At 37.8% G+C, this 20,563-nt stretch overlaps 1 protein-coding gene across 4 annotated transcripts in view; it reads right to left on the bottom strand.

The window, feature by feature from the left end:
- The window catches only part of RALYL (RALY RNA binding protein like), a 405,974-nt gene that overhangs the window by 27,819 nt on the left and 357,592 nt on the right, over nucleotides 1–20,563 (bottom strand). For 3 of the 4 annotated variants that reach the window (XM_086742442.1, XM_086742443.1, XM_086742446.1), the window contains 3 exons: nucleotides 7,438–7,485; nucleotides 3,622–3,785; nucleotides 2,898–2,978 (listed from right to left, as the gene is read on the bottom strand). In XM_086742442.1, coding sequence (XP_086598568.1) covers nucleotides 2,898–2,978; nucleotides 3,622–3,785; nucleotides 7,438–7,485 — 293 coding nt within the window. The remainder of the gene's footprint in view (nucleotides 1–2,897; nucleotides 2,979–3,621; nucleotides 3,786–7,437; nucleotides 7,486–20,563) is intronic. The other variant, XM_086742444.1, reaches the window with a different exon arrangement.

Here is a 20,563-nt window from a genome sequence, read left to right as displayed (position 1 = left end):
ATGATAATGTGGAAAGGTTGATTTATTTTTTTTTCTAGTCTTTGGAGTTAAAAAGAAAACAAAATATTGTCAACTGATCCTTGAAAAATTATAGACTCAGGAAAAATATTAAATACTCCTAATTTATTTTGTGCTTTGGAAGTAAATTTAGAACACATATTGCCACTTTTTGGTAGAAAAAGGATTTACTGCACTGGCAGACATTATTTTTGCAGATGTACTCATCAATGAGCAAGGCATTTTTGATGTTATGTTTTTATAACATCTTGGTTGTGTGCCACAACAAACTTTTGTCTTTGGATTGCCGGTTTTCAGAAGCGAGTCCCTCTGCTCCTGATAGTTTCTCTGAGGGGTCCCCTGTGTTCTGACCTTTAATACTACATATATGGGTTCATTTTCTGGATCCAGTCTGAGTGTGGAGAACAGCTATGAGAACAGTTATGCCTATGAGATTTCTACTTAAATCTGAAAACGTCTATTTGGGGATGTGATTGCATGAGAGTTTTGCTGTTTGGAGGTGAAATCTTTCAAGCACAGGCAATATCATTTTGACACAGTGAATTCTGAACCTGTGATTAAGCTATTTTATGGTCCTGAATTTCATTAAAACCCAAAATATCTTCCTTCCCACAAACTATGTTTCTCCTTATTGAAGAGATCCTTTATTTAACTAGCAATAAATTGCAATTAGACTCAACAGTGCATTAGTTCAAGGGGTTCAGATTAGCAGTGTAGAGTAAGGGGCAACAAAATATTAAATTGCTTCATCCCACAATTCAATATAAACAACTTTTACAAGAAAATGGCAAAAGAAGCTGCAAAACACACATTCTCTACTTTCCAACTTGAAGCCCCTGAGGGAACAGTTCGGTTATTTCTCTGATAAACGTCTTACAATAAACTGATTACATTCCTGTCCAAGTCAACAAAATCATGTTTCTACTTTTATGATGGGTTGGCTGGACTTGACAAAAAGGGAAATAATTCTATGGGGAAATCAAGCATGAAAGTCTGTATACTGTGTGTCTGACTCCTTTTAAAAGTGTGCTGCGTGCAGGAAGAATATTTTCTGCAATTTACTCCAGCACCATAAATAGCCTCTGCAGTTGTGTTCCAGTTGTCATTGTAAAGAATTGAGGGTGAAAACCCAACAGGGGTCAAAATGTCAGCCCGTGTTTTGGTGATGCATCTTGCAGCTCTCCCTTCAGTGTTAAAGAGCTGGATCCAAAGATGATCTTGTCACCTGGAGCTCCAAGACTGACATTCTTAGAATTCACATCACACCTGAATACATTGAAGGATACTTTCAGTGGGGCATAACACTGTCTGTTAGGATGTCTACACTGCTGATTGCACTTGCATTAAATAATTTACAAGTTCTGAGCATTTGGCGTATTATGCAGACAGTGTTTTGGAGGTCTTATAGCAAGTGGCTATGGGTACTCCAACTAGGGTTGAATCCTACAATCTACATTATGCATTGTTTAAGTCCTGACACAGTACTGCAAAATATTTTCTGAAATGCAGAATAAATAATAAAGCAAATTTGGCAATTATTCTGAGGAATAGATATCTATATATTAATGTAATATGCTCTGTCCCATTCACTATAATGAAAATCCAGATTTCTGCATGAGAGATTTCCTTGACATCTACTGGGATATATTAAGGGCCTCAGCTCTCTAGAAGAATTTTGGTGTTATTCTTGTTCTGGAAAATTAGAAATATATCTTAAAAACATCTGAAAATAATTTGTCTTCTCAAGGCAAAGTGAGTCCAAAAAGCCCATCCTTATTAGACCATGCTTTAGGGGAAGTAGTGAATTGGATGCACTGATACTAGTAGCCTTTCATATGAAAAAGATAACAGTAATGGATGAATAAAGGAGATCAAATGAATGAATTTGTAAGTGTATATACTATTCTTACTAAAGCTTTGATTCACTGAAACCCAAAGTCTCAAGGGTAGGAAAAGTCTAAAAAACTCATTTAAATTCTAAATCTACTAAAGTGAAGATCTTGAGCTGTATGTTTTCTGTTAAATTAATATAAGGAATCATAAATCATTACTTAAAGTACTGAGAAAAATAAAAAGTAGCTATGGGTTACTTCAAGATGTGTATGAAAATGTCTAGAGTCATGTTCATTGTCCAGAGAACAAAGGAAGTGTTTCTACTCCCAGACTTCCTCTTAAGGTGTGAGTGAGCTCCATAATCATAGAATCATGGAATAGTTTGGGTTGGAAGGAACTTTTAAAAGTAATCTAGTCCTACACCCCTGCAAGGAGCAGGGACATCTTCAACTAGATCTGGTTGCTCAGAGCCCCATCCAACCTGGCCTTGAGGTGCCGTAATATGACACCTACATTTAAATGTCTTCCTGTGTGCTAGGTATCAAAGATCCCATTATTGGTAATGGACATCTAGCCAATTCATTCACTGGAGACTTGAGTGTGATTCAACTGTACAGTCAACAGAGTCTATTTTGGAACATCATGCTTTCAAAGGAATGACTTGAGCTCCTTCTTCCTCAGTATACCTTTAGTTCTATTTATCACATTTCCATTCTTTCAGTCACATGCATATTATATGTTTTCTTTCAATGTCTCTGATACCATCAGTTCATACAATAGGATCAAGAATGAATCCTAATGGGCTCACTAGAGGTCTGTCTTCTTTGTTAGATGCTAGTGTGTGAGATTTGGATATGTTATTCAAGCAGAGTATGTAACTGGCTCATGCTGATGCCACAATTAACCCCTCTTGCTGCAAGATGTACTGTTCGTGAATTCACTTATTTCATGGTTATGTATAAGACTGCATGATACTTTGTTGGCCAGTCTGGTACTACAAGTGCCATATTGAAGTCCTTTCATTCTTTCTAACATCTGATCCCTACCTGATCTTTCTCTTCCTCTTCCAGTGACGCTTCCAAGGACAGTATCACTCCACATAAGGGGCAGGGGAAGACAGGTGGGTGCTGAAAGATGCATGAAGAGGAAGATGAAGTTCCCAGGACATATTATGCCATGGGGAGCTTGGTGAGTGTGGAGGAGGGAATGCCTATTGTTCATCAGCTCTTCTAAGGCCAGCTCACTAAAGAAGGGTTAAATAACCCCAAGTTATCAATCCTGTTTTGGACTCCCTTTAGAACAGGCAAAGACACTTTGCCTCTTTCTACCCTCAAAGGAATCTGGCAAAAAAACCACACACAACCCAAGTTTTCCCACCTCCCTCAGCCCACCCCCAACCAGCTCACATACAACTCTCAAAAGAAATCAGTGTGCCTCTCTCTACAACAAGATTATTAGCTTTACTGTTATCAGCTGTTCACAAGACCTTATGGTGCATAAGCAGTCAGGATGATAGCAAAGTTTAAACAGGCTTCTTCTGAGGCCAAGGGAATAGGTCAAATGTTGAAGGGATCTCCTTCAAAAGTTACGTCAGTGTGCTTTTCGACTTTCAGTAAAGGCATGGCAGCTTTGGTAATCAAATAAGTTTTTCAAGCTAAAGGCTGAGAGTAGGAAGTGACTGCCCACAGAGCTATACAGTGGAACCTGTCTGCTTGCAGACATTACTAGGATCATTCTTTCAATAATATCCAACTGATAAGAGTGACTCACATTTGGATCCTGAGGAAGAAGCTCCACTTGAGGTGGATCGTGATGCTCCTTTCATGGAGAAAACCCCTTTGCCTCTGCGAGTTGTTGTCACAGCCACACGAGGACGCTTCAGTGGAATCACTGCACGAGGTGGTGGGGGGACACGGCCGTGGTAATCAAACAACCTAGAAAATATTAAGTCAGCTGAAGTCCAGAAAACCTTCTGTGATTTTATGTCGTAGAAGCCCTGTCAACTAAATTTTCATGTTATCTTTGAGAAAATTACCCTTTGAAACCGTAATCACTTTATATCACAGTCAAATTAGATTTCAAGGACCTATGCACATTAAGTGTCATATTCAGATTTCAGTCACAGCCTAGCGCACAGCTCAGATTTTTTTGCATAATTTAAATGAGGGATGTGTTATGGGACTGTGTTATTTGCCATATGGAAAATCCATAACCTGCTTTCCACAGGTCCACATCATTTCATTGCACACAACTAACAGCAGTATATTTTGTTGTGGTGACATTTCAGCCCCTTTATTACATGCGTGGCTTCAATTCTAGTTTTCTGTTTGCTGTCCTTAAAGACAGAAAAAGAAAGGAACTTCTCTGAAGCCAACCATCACCATAGAGAAATATCTTGCAAATTGTAAAATAGCAAAAGATTCTTTAAAGGGACCTGTATGTTCTTCTGAATGCATAGAAAAGTAGTCCCAGGATATGTTCTATTTATTGAAGAATGAATTGACATAGAATAACTAAAATATCCAACCATGCTTAGTAAAAAAAGTCTTATTCAAACCAAAACAACTGTAGCAAGTAGATATTCAGAGAATTACCACTACAGCCAATAAAAGATACTCTGCAAACAAAATGAACTAGTGTTGCCAAAGAGAATGCCCCAATCCTAAAAACAGAGTTATCAATAGCAGATAATTAACCTGCATAGAAGAAAATAAAGGCAGTAGCAAAGGTAATCAAAGCTACAGATATATTTAGAACATAAAAGCTATGGGCTCTGAATATGACAGATCAGGAGAAGAAAACAAAGACTTTCAATTCAGGGACTGAAGCAGTGGGACAAGCAACATTCTCAGAAAACATTCTCAAGTTTCTTTCAGATGATACTTGCAACTAGTAATTATGGAAATTTATAACTGCATGTTTAATTTTCACAATTCTGACTACTGTCACCCAGCTGGGCAGATTTGAAAACAGACACAAAAGAAACAGTAATTCCCTCACCACAGTGTCTAACAGCATGCTGAACGGGAAGCAGAATTAAACTTAAGTCTTCTAGCTTATTTTCTGGCAAATAAACATCTAATGCATAAATCCCAGGATCCTTACTGTTGTCTGTACTGTGATCCTACAGACAATATAACCAGCTCCCTCCTTTGCCACAGCTGCCTACAAAATATGTCACAGAGATCCTGTCACCCTCAGTAAACTTGAACTCCATGGCCTTGAATATTCTTACAGCATAAGCAGTTTCCAGGCATTGTGAGCATAACTAAACATTTGTGTACGAAGATGAACACTAAAACTGGATGATCTGCAGGTTGGTCACAATCTCCCATCTGGCATTACTAGAGAAAAATGTTTCAGAAGAACTGTAAGCTCTCATGCAAAAGATCATTATGCAATTATTCTTCCAAAGATGATTTTTTCCTAGCTTCCAATAGTTCTTGATTAGATAATGTATTGAAATGCAAAACTATGCTTCCTTTTTTGAAATATATAAAAGGACTGTTATCTAATATTACTATTTGTACTTTTATTTCTGAAATTATGCAAAGCTTTTGGGCTTGCTATTTTGTTGCATTAAGTTCTACATATTTCAACACTTTCTTTAAAAAAATGCTTCCTTTTGTCAGTTTTGAAGTACCCTGCCTGTCTTCTTGTGCTTATAGTTGAGAAATTATGTAGTATGAGAAATTATAAACAGAAATGTTCAGTTCTAAAGCAATTCTTTGTCCCAATAATCACTAATGTGCATCTGTCAGTGCCTTTTATTTCATCCACTCTTCTAAATTGGGCAGTTCTGATCTTGTCAATCTGTGTTCATACAGATTTTATACAACACTAACTATTCTTGTTGTCATTTTCTGACCAACCACTGCTTTAGTCAAGATGAGACAGGAGTATTCTCCCTTCAGGGAGGTTGAAAAATTAATGGATATTAATAAACAAGACCTATGGTTTGACCACAGAAATTCAGAAAGTTAAAAAGTTCAGAAATTCAAAGAACTATGACTATATATCTTAATTTATATTTCCTATAGGCATGTTGCTAGTACATCAAACTCTCCATTGGATTTTCTCTTCCATGACTAACATATAGAGCTTTTCATCTTCCACATCCATTAGCCTGGATCTAACAGAGACCCTTAACCTCTTAAGGTTTTTATTGTCAACCGATCAGCATGTCCAGCCTTGTCAGGCCAACCTCATGTTTGGGTTTTCTACCATAAAAGTTCTGCTATGCTAATTGTGAAAGATTTCTTACTCATAAAATTATACCATTGAATAGATTTATGGACATATTTCACTGTCAGCAGTTTTCCATAATAAGACAGTCACCAAGAAAGACACCAAGTTCCGCAGAAACAATATTTAATGTCCCTGAAGTATTTATTTTGTTGTGGAAATGTCACCATTATAGTTGTTCATTTATGCTACCCATAATATATCGAATTAGGGAAAAAATTAAAGCCATGTAATTTTAATATTCAAGTAGCATAGATCAGAAACAGTACTCTGTTTAAAAAGATATGAATTCACTGATGAAATTCGGAGCAGTAAACCCAAGTAAGTGGAAGTTAACTTTTTAGAGGACACAAGCTGCTCCTACTGTCAAGGCTGGATGGACCAGGATTAAACTGCATTGATGGCTTTTACTCCATATGTTTATAGCTCAATATTTGAAGCTCTGTCCAAAGTAAGCATGGTTATTTATATACAAAAACAAAACTAGTGACTCAAATTGAATCGACCCCATACAATAACCTAACTTCAGAGTGTAAACCACTCTCCTACTATTGTCCATTGCTTTACATAAAAGAAATCTCAGATTAGAAGAGGTTAGTGGAGCAATGCTTTGCTCCACTCTGACTCACATGGCCTGTGCTAAACCAGACTGCTGCAATACAGAGACACAACACTGCTGGATCACGAATTGGTTATCCGTGGTCATCCATGTTAACCCTGTGTTGCGGTGATTCTACTACATCTGAATGAATAAATTCCTACAGTGCTGAGCTAGGCTGTGTGGACATGCTCAAGGCATAAGCCTCCAGGTGCTCAGGTATCCACACTTCTTTTCGTCCTACAGAAACACACATGCTGTTCAACTTGTGGTCTTACTTCCCTCAAGGTCCTTCTAGACTTCTAAATGTTCTTGGAAGACACATTTTTTTTCAGGAGACATTCTGTGTCTTTTCATATACATGGATGAAAAGACAAAGACATGAGTGTCATACTGAAGAATTTTACAGCTGCTCTATGTTCCAGTGAAAGTAAGCCTGGAAGAACTCTGTAGGAAGAAACACTGAGCAATTAAACTACCATTAAACTGTTCAGCACAGAGAATGCCCCAAAAGCTCTTAGAGAAGAATAAGACCAAAAGAGTTGGTTAATGAGCATACATTTAGTGGTGGCAATCTTCTCTGTTTGTGATATATTCAAATAGTCTTCTTCTGATACACAATAGAAATAATGAAATGAATAATATGTAAAATCAGAACAGACGTGTCTAACCAAATGATGTGATTACATTATAAACAAACAGTAGAAGTGGTATAGGATATAAAAAAATATAACCCCACATACCGATTGTAGAAATCATCTCTGTAGTAATCATAATCAAAGACATAACCACTGTGGAAAAACACAGAAAAACAAGAATGAACTGATTTATAGAAAAATACACATTGATTACAACTTTTGTGGTAATATTGGCTTACTTTTACATTTCAAAGCCTTCTTCAAAGTCCTTACACTTCTTTTCCACAACCGTACACTATACATGTTTGTCGAAACTGTTGTCAGCTATCACTGTAGTATACATGGAAGTGGGAAGTCTGGGACACGCAGAACAGTGTAAACAGTTGACAGCAAATATAGAAAGGATTTAATGCAGCACAACAGCTCTCTAATTAGAGGATCATTATAGTGTAATTGTCTGAGTGAGAAAATGAAGTGAGCACTCTAGTACTGAAGCCCTCTTCTTTGCTGGGTTAACACAGCGTAATCAGTGAACTAGGAAGACATTAAATACATGAAAGACTGGTAAATAAGTGAGTAGGTGAGCAGAGATAAGACAATGAATTTGATTTATGAGAAATATGGAAAGGATTGGACTGTTGGTCCTTGAGTTCACCAAATCTTCTTTCATCATAAAGAGAAAAGAAAAAACGTTTGGAAAGTGAATGATGCAAGCAATAGCTTTACAGAGATGCCTTTCCTCTCAGGTTCAGAAGGGAATATAGGTACTAACCTGGGAAAAGACAGGCACCTTCAAAGGAAACAAATATAGGTAGGAAATTGCAAAGGTCCAAGGGAAAACTATTTTTGAGCTGTCATTTGCAAAGTCAATCCTAGATTGATCTTCCTAGTTTAGCAACTTTCTACCTTTACGGCAAAGAAATAGCAATGAAGTCTATCTCACACATCTGAAAAAATAGAATCAAAGAGTTAATAAATGGTCTGCATGGAAAAGTCACAAGGGATTTATACTCTGCCTAATAAAGGACTAGTAATACCCAAAATTTTTCACTGGCCTGAGGACAATTACAAATAGTACACAGAAAAAGGAGAGGCTTTAAATAAGAAAGCAGAAAGGTAAAAAGGAGAGCCTTAAAAAGGATAAAGCATGGAAGAAAACATTCACTGAAAATAAAGGGAGATGAATGGTGGTAGCTACATGTTAATGGAGTTTGTCTTCATAGGGAATGGACTTGTGCATAATTTCTGCTCTTGAACATTGAGCAAAACATCTTCGTTTTTTTTTTTAGTGCATAATTTGAAGAATGACACAGAAATTCTGGAGTTCTTTGGATTCATTTTTGCTCATGACATAATGCCTTTTCCCGCTTTTCTTCCATTTTCTTCCATTTGTTTCAGAAATTGACCACGTAGAAGGTGGAAAAAATAGAGTTGGCAGGCTTAAATTACCTTAGTAATCATTTTATCTCAGTGGTTCAATTTTGAAGGCTTGCAATTTTCCCTGTCAGCAACTGGTAAAAATATCCATCAAAGGAGCAGGAGGTCAGGGGACAATTTCCACCTCTGCCACATCTGCCTTGGATGCAAGTGCCCAAGTGCAAGTGATAGGATAAGTTGTAACGTCTACCCACAAAATACTGGATCAAGCAGTGAAGATCATGAAACTCACCAGGTGAGAAAGCTGACTGTAGTCCTGTTAGTAATCTATTTGAGAAAAGAAAGCCTTATGTGCATATTCTGTGAAACACTAACTAAACAAAACAGCCCTGAGAGACTAGAACCCAGCAGGAGGTGAGCTGTGTGTGGCAGAGAAGTAATCACATCAAGTAATAATAGTTGGACCTTGTACAGCGATCATGTTTCTGTTTCTTATCTTAATGCAAAACTAGCAAATTTTTCCCTAAACTATGTGACAGCTCTTATTTAATCTTTCACTCCATAGCTGGTCTACATGGAACTGAGAGGTAGCAGGTAGCAGACCTATTATTTTATATACAGCTATTTACAGTTTGCTAGTGGTTTTATTTAGCTGAATGATTAATAGTTGCAATAAGCCCATCCTTCAATTTGTGGTTTCAAGTAGAAGATAACAGACAATTTGAATAAAAATAGATTAAATTTAAAAGGCCTGTCACATGAAACCTTTCACCTGGAGTGACATTAATTCAATTTGTGTAAAGACCGGATAAATTAAGTTTAGAAGACCTTGTGAAGCTGATGAAGAATAATTCACTTTGCACCAGCTAAAGTAAGGCTGAAGGGCAGCTGTATCTTTCTGTGACAACTCAATTCTGGCCCATAGGACACGATAAGGACTGATATCCCTTCACTGGGCGTTCAAAGTGTGGAACTTTTCACATGCAAATGCCATGACAGAGAGAGCTCAAAGCTATCCCCAGGAATGGTGGCACCAACGGGGCACAGGAAGAAGATAAATCTCAGGCAGAGATCTGAGGGTAGTGCCAGGCAGTGGAGGTTTTGTGTAGGGAAAATGCAAGAAAGGGTTTCTGGTGTGGCAACTGATTGTTTTTCTCCTTCCCTAACTTCTGCTCTCACTCTGTCACTGTACAACTGACAAGATCCTGTCACACAGCATTCTTCATGTAGAATATTTTTATATTCTTGAAAAATGTGGCTTATCTTTTAAAAAATATTTTTAATTTACTATAATATCTTGGATAATACTTCTCTTTTGAGAGAAGTACTTTCACATATCAGTCAGCCCCTGAGAATTTGATCCTTTTGCTCTGTTCCCTGTTCAGGTAACTTCTGTCTTGAAATTGAACATGGTTTTTTATGCTCCTTCAGCTTTGCAAATGACAGGTGCAACACACATGGTCTACTGCTTGTATATGGGACCAGAGTAGGAAAAATTAGAAGCATATTTTGGGGTCTGATTATCACAGGGCAGTGTAATCTATGAATTCTTCTAATTTTTTATGAGTTGCTTATATTACCTTTTAAAAGTATATCATTGCTTCAGAAGCACCTGATACTGTTATTATGTCTTTAATTTTCACCTAGAGAAGCCCCAGCAGTTTTCATATAGTATTTTACAGCTGAAGCTATCTAAACAGCTCTGCTACAGGTGTTGCCTCTGACCTTAAAGTTAGGCTGCTTTGCATTTTTGCATGGTTTAGTTCAGTAGCACCCATTCCTACTGAGATAAGAGGTAACTGCAGGTATCCTGTATGTTGCATTATAGTCACTGTCTGAAATGGGCATACACATGGCTTCAGCTGCAGCAAACATTATCCAATTTGTCCTTCTCCTCCATCTCTCTGTGAAAAGGTTACTGACCCTGTGGCTGGGATACAAGACGTAAACATATTGTGGCTTCTAACTGTGCAGCCTGCTAGCACAATTGACAAGCTAACAGGAGATGATTTGCTTACATTTGTGTGAGTTTATTGTAAGTGAAATCGTCACAATTCAAGGGCATTCCAGTTAATTAAGTTCCGTGTCCCACGATATGGATGCTGGGTACTCCAGCCGAAGGTGGGGAGGGAATCACTTTCCCCACAGGCCATTTGAGATCTCTCTGCACTGGCAAAAGGCATTTCTGTGTGGAAATACCACTGATACAGAGCGGCAAAGGAACTCCTTACCTGGGATGATTGGCAAAGATGTGGCAACAGCTACTTCACCCTCAACGTAGGAATAGCACCCAGAGGTGCTAGAGGTGGATGGGCTGCTATGAGCTCTCACCAGAGCAAGGGGCTCAATTCTTTTTTCCCTTTCCCATTACTTAGTCTCCTTGAAAAAAGCTGACTGAATTCAAGTGTACATTTATCCTTCCATGCCATCTATTAGAACAGCAGAAGGGGAATGGCACTGTAGGGTCTTGTCTGGAATAAGACAGGTAAAGGAGGGTGGTTTAAAAGCACTGGGAAATTTTGATGTGGATTCCTCTCTGTATCCAGCATCTGGATATCTCTCTCCCTCCCTGAAATTCTACCTGCAGCTGTGGCAGCACAGGCAACACAGCAGCAACATGCTATAGCTGCTGGTGTTAAATATCCTTCACTGTGACTGCTGAGTTAAGAGCTCGCGATGCAAGACATCAGGTGAGACCTTTAGAGGTCTGGGGGTTTATAAAGGCAGCTCCTAGTCCTCTTGGCTTGTCCCGCGTGTGTACTGAAAAGGCTATGAACCAAAGACAATGAAAATAACCCAAAATGGATGACCTAGGAGAAAAAAACCCTCCTTGTTTCTCCAACCCATCCCGCTTCCTTTTTTTTTTTAAGTTAAATGATGATATTTCATTTGTAATAACATGTTAAAGAGATTATACCGTGAAAGCAACCAGTACATCTCTCCATCTACAGCCATAATTGTTGGCACTTACGCATGCCAAGGGACAGACATAAGCTTTGGTCAGTGCTGTGGTATAACACACAAAGCAGAAAATTACACAGATAATCACTGGCACTGAGATCAAGGTGACTGCAGAGCTCTTAACCTCTTGAGATATATTCCTTAGCAACCCACCAACTTGTGTTAGGGAGGCTGCAGGAAATCACTTGCACGGTGTTGAATACCAAATACTCAGCAAGTCAGAAGCAGAGAAAGGTTTAAATGAGATGGTGAACTCATAGAGTCAGCAGTTTCCTAATGGCATTGTAAACAGGCAGATTACTTACCCACAAACATATGCCATCTCGGCAATATTAACAACAGAACTGTGTGCATGATGCTGCTATTAAAACAGAAGACAGTAAAAGACACGGTAATGCTCATGCCGAGGCAAAGAAAACTCAATAAAATGTGTGTCTGTTAAGCAAAACTCATGGTTCCTTTTTTCTGACTGAATATCACCAAGTCAATCTTGTATGAGCTGTCTCTTTTAGCTTCACTTCATTTAACACTAAGCCTGCTTTAAATTGTGTATGCCTGAAGAATAAAGGTTTCCCCAAAGAACAGATTTTCAGAGGTATAATGCTGTACACATTCAAATTTCCTACGCACATCAGCAGTTGCATGTGTGTCAATCAGGCAAATGCAAAATTATGCTTCTGTGTCTTTGAAATAAGCCCATGGATGTTATTATGCCTTTATTTGTCTGATTATTTTGTACATTGAAATACATTATCACAGCATAATCTTTCTTGTGTTCTGTGTTCTACGCCCACAAAAGATTTTTAGAAACTAACCATCACATCCTGTTTTAATTTACTTAGCTCCAAACACTAACGAACCTAACTGCTTTCAGTCGAGTTACCCTGACTTTAGAACAGTTAATGCACAACAGAGCAGAAACAGCTTCTGTTATTTTCATGGCAACAAGAATTTCTGTCTCGCATCTGAGTCACCCTTAGCTAATATCACTTTTTCTTTCAAGAGGTACAGAGATGTATTTGTAAATCATAAATGTTGACAAATCAGCCATAATGTATCTTAATTCAATTCACAGCACTGTCACCATTTATACTGTCAATCGCTTCTCTGTTGTCAGGGCTGGATAAAAATATTAAATACAAAAGCAATATTCTTTCAATCAAACTGTTTTTAGGAGGCATATATCAACCTAACGGTTGAAGCTAGTATTCCAGTCACTTCTAAAATAATTTCTCTTGTCATGTAAAAAGAGTGCTAGAAATTGTTCCTGTTGAGTGCAAAAGAGAATCAGTCTAAACTGATGTGCTGTTAAAAAAGGGAGTGGATGAGGGTAACTAGATGATTTAGAGAATAAGCATCAGAAGATGGAAACTTCCTCTGTTAGAAAATCAATCAGATGGCAATGACTTTCATGAGCTATTAAAAAAATGGTGGAGATTTCAGGCCACTTTTCAGTGGACGGTTACCTACATTCCCCAAAGACATGAATTAAACTAGTGGACCGAATCTCACCTTTACTTTAGAGACTATTTGATTTCAGCTAAGACTGAGGATGCTGATAGAAGCAGAAGGACACTTTTGTTTTATTTTTGTTTTAGTTCAGGCTGTATATTCTACAGGGAAAGAGAATATTCTCCAGAGCCTGCTTTTTGCTGACATACTTACTGTCAAAAGACAAATTTTGTCAGTGATTCCTTCAACTAATATATTCTTGGAGATTTACAGCAAAAAAGAGGAAGTCAGAACAGGAAAAGTAATTGCAGAAAAGTATTTTACATTCATTTCCATAATGCAGTTATGAGGGCAAATAGGTATAGTTAAAAAATAACCACCAAAATCCCCAACTAGTTGCCTCAAAATGTCAAATGACTGAACATAACCTACGATTTGTATATTTCAATTACAGATCAATTTTGATAGTAATTTTGTAACAAAAAATTAATAAAAGTTTAATTCTAATTCTACATATTCATCCAATTAGTAATTGCAAGATAATTTTTTTTTTCCTGAGGTGGGGGAGGAGTATGGAGTCATATTATAAAAAGTACAGCAAGGAATGTAGAACTATAAATGGAGAATTTTTTCTGCAAAATTGAAAAGTTTTTGGCAAATCTCAGGTACATTTTGTCCAAGCAAGACGTGTATACATAAAATAGCTGACATACAGTACTCCATTTTCCTCTAAAGTATCTTTCTGCAGGCACTAGGCAGAATTTATTTGCAATATGATTAGGCTGTATTTTTTCTGTCTTCAGATACATCCCTCTTTACCCTCATCTTCTGTCCTGAGAACTATTTTCCTAATGAAAAGTATTTTTGAAAAGCTGTTGAACTTACTCTCCAACCGGAATTTTAGCAAAACTTGGGCAAGTATTTAAAGTTGCATATATACAATGAGGAAATTAAGCTACTTAGACACTTTCCTGTAGAGGATTAGGCAAAGCTTGTGAAGCAGAGGATAGCAAAGACATCAGCATCAATGTTCAGACTCTGGGGATCGGCTGGTCTGGGAGCTGTTATTGCAGCCAAACAGGCACAAGTGATGCAGGGATTTCAAGGCAAAATTTAGCCCTAACAATTTTCTGTACAGCGAAGTGCTTAGTGTTGGAATTACTCCTAATAAAAAGCACTTATTGTGGCTGCAGGGACAGTCTGTGCTTAACACTGTTAGCCTGGTGCTTTTTTGAAACAAAATAGTAGCTTTTGTATGTAACGAAACCTGAGTAAATCTACTTAATGTCTCCCTGACCTTTCTCCTCCTGCTGTTAAGCTATTTTTCTGTCATCGGAAGTAATCTCCAATTACTTACGTTTCCTATGGGAACATTTTATACTAAAGTAATGAAAAAGCTTTCCAGTGGCCTAACCAGTGGCCTAACCATTTCCCAAGGTGTCCTTTAATGGTACACAGTGATCAGGAAATTCTTGATGTCCATACAGTAGCTTTTTGTCAGTAAAAGAGTAATGAATCCTGCATCTTAAAACTGTGTTTTAAATTCAGTGTATTCAAGGTACTGCTGTCGAACCATGCATGTGATTGATTGTCCAATTTATTAGTGATATTGTATACATTGCAGGAGTGTCATTTAACTTAGTTTGACAAGTGCAGAAGACTGTCATTGATGGGTGTAGAAATAAGTGATGGGTTTAAGTGTTTCTGCAGCATTTCACTGAACAGTGGATTGATAAATTAAAATCACAGTAGCTGGAGCTGAAAGACTAACCACTTAAGATTACAAAAACAGATGTCTAGAAACTTTATGTACTCTTTAGAGAAGCAGTCTTAGAAGCACTGAATGAAACAGAAAAGCGCAGTTCACAAAAGATGAATCAATTACAATGTAACAATATCAGAGTTTATGTAAAAAAATATTTGTAGGAAATTGCAGCACATGCTTTCCTCTCCCTCTGACAGTTTTCAAACTGTCAGAAGGCTTAAATTAAATATAATTCTGTTCTCATTTGCACTAAGTTTACTGATGTAATTTAATTTTGGATTGAACAACTCAAGGTTTAAACCAGTAAAATTGAGAAATGAAAGAGACCATAACTGTCAGGGTCTTGAGTATGGCTTGTGAAGACAAGACATACTGCTTATTTTTCCAAGAGTGCACTTTGCAAGTGAAGTTACAATATAAATGGAAATACCAGATACTGTGACTCTAAGAAAGCACTTTTGTACTCCTGACCCATTGCGCAATAATTTCCATGGTAAATGGATGTGGGAAGTGCATCGGATACAAAGGAGATTCTTCTATTACTGAGCACAGGACTACACTCAATTCCAGTCTGGTCAGAGATGAGTGGAAAGGGCTGTTGTGCATCACAGACCCAGTTGTAGATCCTCTAGACCAGTGCTATGCTGACTACAGTTTCCCTGGTTTCTGATAAATCTGTGCCTCCTAATACTTCAGCGTTCTGAAAGGGCCTGTGCCTATTCACTTTCTTAAACACAGTGAAGAAAACAAGATTTCTTCTCTATAAGAGAATAAAACGTCACAAAACAAAGGAATTCCTAAAATATCAGTGTAAAGACCTTTTGATCTACAGAAGGGTATTCAAATGTCACCACTCTGAACTACCTCACTGTAAATCCAGAATAAAGCTGTTGAAATAAAGGAACTGGATACAATTATTTCTCTTAAACATATGTCTGGATATTTCCATTATATCATTCTTACAAGGGAAGAGGATTTTTGTCCCAGATGACTCACCTGAGTGTAGTATGTGACAAAAGAGCCTGGTGGCTTGTCATGGTATTGGTATTGCAGTTTCCCTATAGAGTTCTGGACATATGGTAGAGCTACTGATTTCTTGTCACACAGATATGACGTGAGTATGAATCATCTAGCTGAAAACTTCCAACGTATCTTTTCTAATTTGCAAAGAAGTCTTGTTTGACACTTACCAAAAGACCTTCTTCCTCTTAGAGAATCCCCGTGCAGGTTTCTTTTGCCTGCTGTAGTGTCTCAGCTGACTTGCAAGGCTGGCCCCTTGGCCTCTTCAACTTGCCTTAGGCATGGCGTGCCTTGGAGGCAGCTTACACACATTTTCCTGTCTGCAATGGGGAAGAACTGAGGTTCTGTGCCTGCCTTTTTTGGGAAATGTCTTTTTTGCTTATGGAGGGATCTTTCTCAAGTTTTCTTATATGGTTGTGCTCTTGCCTTCCTGGGCATGAAAGGAAGGCAGTACAGTCTGGGTACTCTCTTGCTTTACTTTGCCTGGTACATTTATTTCTGGTTATCTTCACACTGCAAGGGCTTACTCCACTCCCTGGATCACTGTCAGGGCACCCAACAATAGAAGGTATTAATAATTTCCTCTCTTCCTCATCCAAGATTTTTTTTAATGAGCATATCTGATGTGGAGTTTGGTCAGGTTACATTTTCATCTTCACATTTAACTGGTTTTCCCAACTCTAAGCTCCTTAAAATACAGTAGTCACATTTCGTAAATCACATGTTGCAATCTCTGTCAAACATTTTGGTAGCACAACTGATGTTAACTTAATGGTCCACACTCTGACTGCTATATTTTTTTAAAAAAGCAACCACAATAAATTTGGGGAGTTCAGTATGTATTTTATGTGCTCTTCTCATCTTCTCCCCAGATGTTACAGGACCTCTTCTAGAGACACTTTCACATCACTATGAGCACCAAGGAAACAGTTATAGAGTTTCACATTTTGACAACTTGCTTGCAGCAGTGGGGCAAGTTTCATTAACTTATTGATATTGCCTGTTACGAATGTAATACTAATATGTGTGCATGAGATACCACATTCAGTGGCTATAACACTAGAATTCAGAATATTTTTTATCCTACTTTGGAAGAACATTTACAAGTGTTTCCTTAGTCTTATCAACCCTGGTAAAAATGATTCTATGTATATAAAAATTAAACATTAATGCATTCACACTCTCGTTTAGAAAGACATTCATCACTCTTAACTGAGATACAGTAACCATCACTGTTCTTAGACAATGATCTGTATATCTATCTTTTCTCTTCCAAACAGATTAATTTAATAACATTCTAGATATCAAGAAAATGACTGCACGAAAGAGGGCTCCAGGAGCATTATGCTTCCATTATTGCCATTTCCTATAGCATGTGCCCCTATATCATGTGGTCTTTGTGGGGCTTTGTTTGCAGCATTACGCATGAGGGCTAGTAAACATTCATAGAAAGTTTCATTTCAAATGTTTTATCACTGTGGAAAATACACATTAGAAGTTAAAAAAACAGACACACCTTAGACTAAATTTGGTTTTATATAGTCTATTGAATTAAGCTACCATAACAATTTAGTACTGAAAATTGCCTCCAGCATCTCTTCCCAAACCACAGGACTGTGAAGGAATTAAAGCTGTTAAGGTCTCTCTCTCTCTCTCTCTCTCTCCTCTCCTTCCCCCTCCCTTACCTTCTTGCTGAACTCCCCTCGCACAATTTTTGCCTTCTCCCAGCAAAACATTACCGTTACTCACCCTTATACAACTTACATGACTGGAATGTTATTTTTCTATGAATGCTCTACACAGCAAGACAGTTTTATAGTCTATAAAGTATCAGCCAGAACATGAAATACACCTAACTACTGACACCTAGACAAGGTCTGCTTGAAACCAAATTGTATTTGATTCCAGATTTAAAGTGTAATCATGATTAATATGTGCGTACGTGTGTATGTGAATAAAAAGATCAGTTTTCTGGGGAAACAAAGCCTTCTTTGATACCTCTTAGGTTCCTCCGTGTCTACTAAAGAAATGTGAACACTTTGGCATAATACTGCTATATCAGCCATACTAATGACCTCCAGTTTTGCTTCATTAACTTCACCGTCTCAGAAGATGTAGCTTCCATTTCTATCCCATATCGTCTTCCATTTCTATCCACCAAAAAGGACAGATCTGCAGGATGAATTAGATTACTTGAGAAATACTTCAGTTTTCCATCTTTATGTATTGATCATAATTTCTGTGTAGATGTTCACAATTTTCAGGTAGTCAACAAGTAGTTCATAGGAAAAATGCAGTCTGAGAGCTGTTAATTTTTCATTTTGACTATTTGTTGTTCATAGTGTACCTGGAAACCCACCTGTAGTTTCTGTCCCTTGACTTAGATGGCAAGAGAATAAACAAGGCCATACCTAGTAGGCAGTCTTCGGCAAATAATTAATAAAATTCCTAATCTGCTGGGACTTACAAGTACTTTCTGATGGCTATCAGAGTGGTTACGAAAATGTTTGACAAGAGTAGCTATGGGGTAATAGCTGATTCAGCCTCCCATCCTTACCCCTGAGAGTAAGTGCGACAGAACTCAAGTGTGAGAGAGTTCAGAATGGTTGTTTTTGTATAAAGCATTAGAGGCAACTGAAAAAAAAACAATCACTGAAAAAAAAATATGTAACTCTATATTTGTTGGAAATGGGTTTATACTTTTTAAATTAAACAAAAGCTTTAGCATTAGCAGAATCACTGCCATAGCAATATGAACTGTCAGTTGCTGATAATGTCTGACAGATCCACTCTGATACTTCTACTCCAAATTTAAGGCACATGCTCCCACTTTAATTTTACTCTATAATGTACTTGCAAAGAAATTCTTTTTATTGAGCAAAACTCATCCTTACATGAATTCAGAGCCAAAGCTGAAGACTTTACAACTAAGAGTAACTGAAGTACAGTAATTAAACTGTTAGCAATAAAACTATTAGCATACTAGTGGCAAGACAGAACGTGATCTAGTTCCTATTTATTTTCATATACATCATCAGCAAAATTGTTAAAACTTGTTACATCTGTGTGTACACCCCCACGGAGTGTGCATGGCTGATGTTGACAAAGCTGCACTTTGGCCTGTAGAATGATAAGAATTATTAGAACCCGGTCTTACCATGAGACAAAAAATTCCCCAAACTCGATGGATAACTGCAGGTTGCTTTTGAACTACAGTTCATAATTGGAACGAAGGCAAAAATCCCCAAGCCAAACCAAAACCAAACTGATGAAAATCAAGACACTATTTGAAATCAACAGCAGTTTGTGTCAAACAGAGGCTATTGAATATCACAGAATCACAGAACTGTTTAGATTGGAAAAAACCTTTAAGATCATCAAGTCCAACCGTTAACCTAGCACTGCCAAGTCCACCATAAACCACATCCCTAAGCTCCAAATCTACACATCTTTTAAATATCTCCAGAAATGATGACTCCACCACCTCCCTGGGCAGCCTGTTCCAATATATGACCCTAAATACCCTAAACACAGTCCTGCTTATTTTCAAATTACAATATGTATGTGTAAAGGTATTACACTAATGTAGTTTAAAAGTGGTCTGTAAATGAAGTCAGAGCTCAGAATAAGCTAAATATGTAGAAAACAATCTATGACAGGATTAATTTTACTAGTTGAAAGCTTGCCTACTATCAGGATACATCCTGATTTTGTTTTATTTTGAATTAGGGGTATACTACAGCATCCTAATGCTGAGTGATCCAATAAGGTATGTTGCTCCCTAGTATCATACACAAGGCTACCAGCAGAGCAACACTAAAGACAATGTCTCCTAGCCTGAAGCTTAATATGTTTTAAAAAACTTTTAACAAATATAAGAGAGAAGTAGGAGCTCCAATTTGCTCTGTGTCAGCAACATGTTTCTCTGATGTGCCTCCTTCTGCACTGCCTCTTAACAAATTTCACACCCTAGGACAGGACATTCTCCTGAATTCCCACAGGGGAGTCAGAGGCTGAAAGTACCACTGCACATGCCATGCATCCAACAGCTACTGTGGCTTCCCTACCTATTCGTAGAGCTGGAAGGCACTTCTAGAAGGTATCTTGTCCAGCCTCCTGCTCAACAGGTAACTATATCCAGGGCTAGACCAGGTCAGCCATGGCTCTACTTAGCTGAGGCTTGGAAACCTCAGCAGATGGAGACTCAACAACCTCTCTGGAGGACATCTTCTATTTCTTCCATGATCTCAACTGTGGTGATGCAGCTCTCTGTGGGACACAACACTTTAGTGAAATGATCAATGTTTAAAGTGGTATTGAATCAAGAAAAAACTCCTCCCTTCTTCCCGTCACTATTCATGGTAGTAACCTTCATCCTTAACGTTTTACATCCCCCCTTAACACAAAATCTAGAACAGGGAAGAGAAAGAATGGTCCCATTTAAACTCAGGGTACTTACTGTGGTGAGAATATGTGAATAGAAGGAAAACATGCAGCTTTTTATACATTTCATAATTTTACATTGCAAATAAAAAATATATATTAAATAAACATCTAGGTAACACTATCTTCTTTCGTCTTCCTCCCTAATTCTCTTTATCCTTACTCAGCCTAGGAAATTGGCCAGCATGGGTAGCCCTGTTTACATGAGCCGCC

Source organism: Chlamydotis macqueenii, chromosome 2, assembly GCF_036417535.1.
Source record: "Chlamydotis macqueenii isolate bChlMac1 chromosome 2, bChlMac1.mat, whole genome shotgun sequence".
In the NCBI taxonomy this organism is placed as follows: Eukaryota; Metazoa; Chordata; class Aves; order Otidiformes; family Otididae; genus Chlamydotis; species Chlamydotis macqueenii.
Note: the sequence above shows the minus strand (reverse complement) of the source record. Positions and strands in the feature narration are given on the sequence as shown.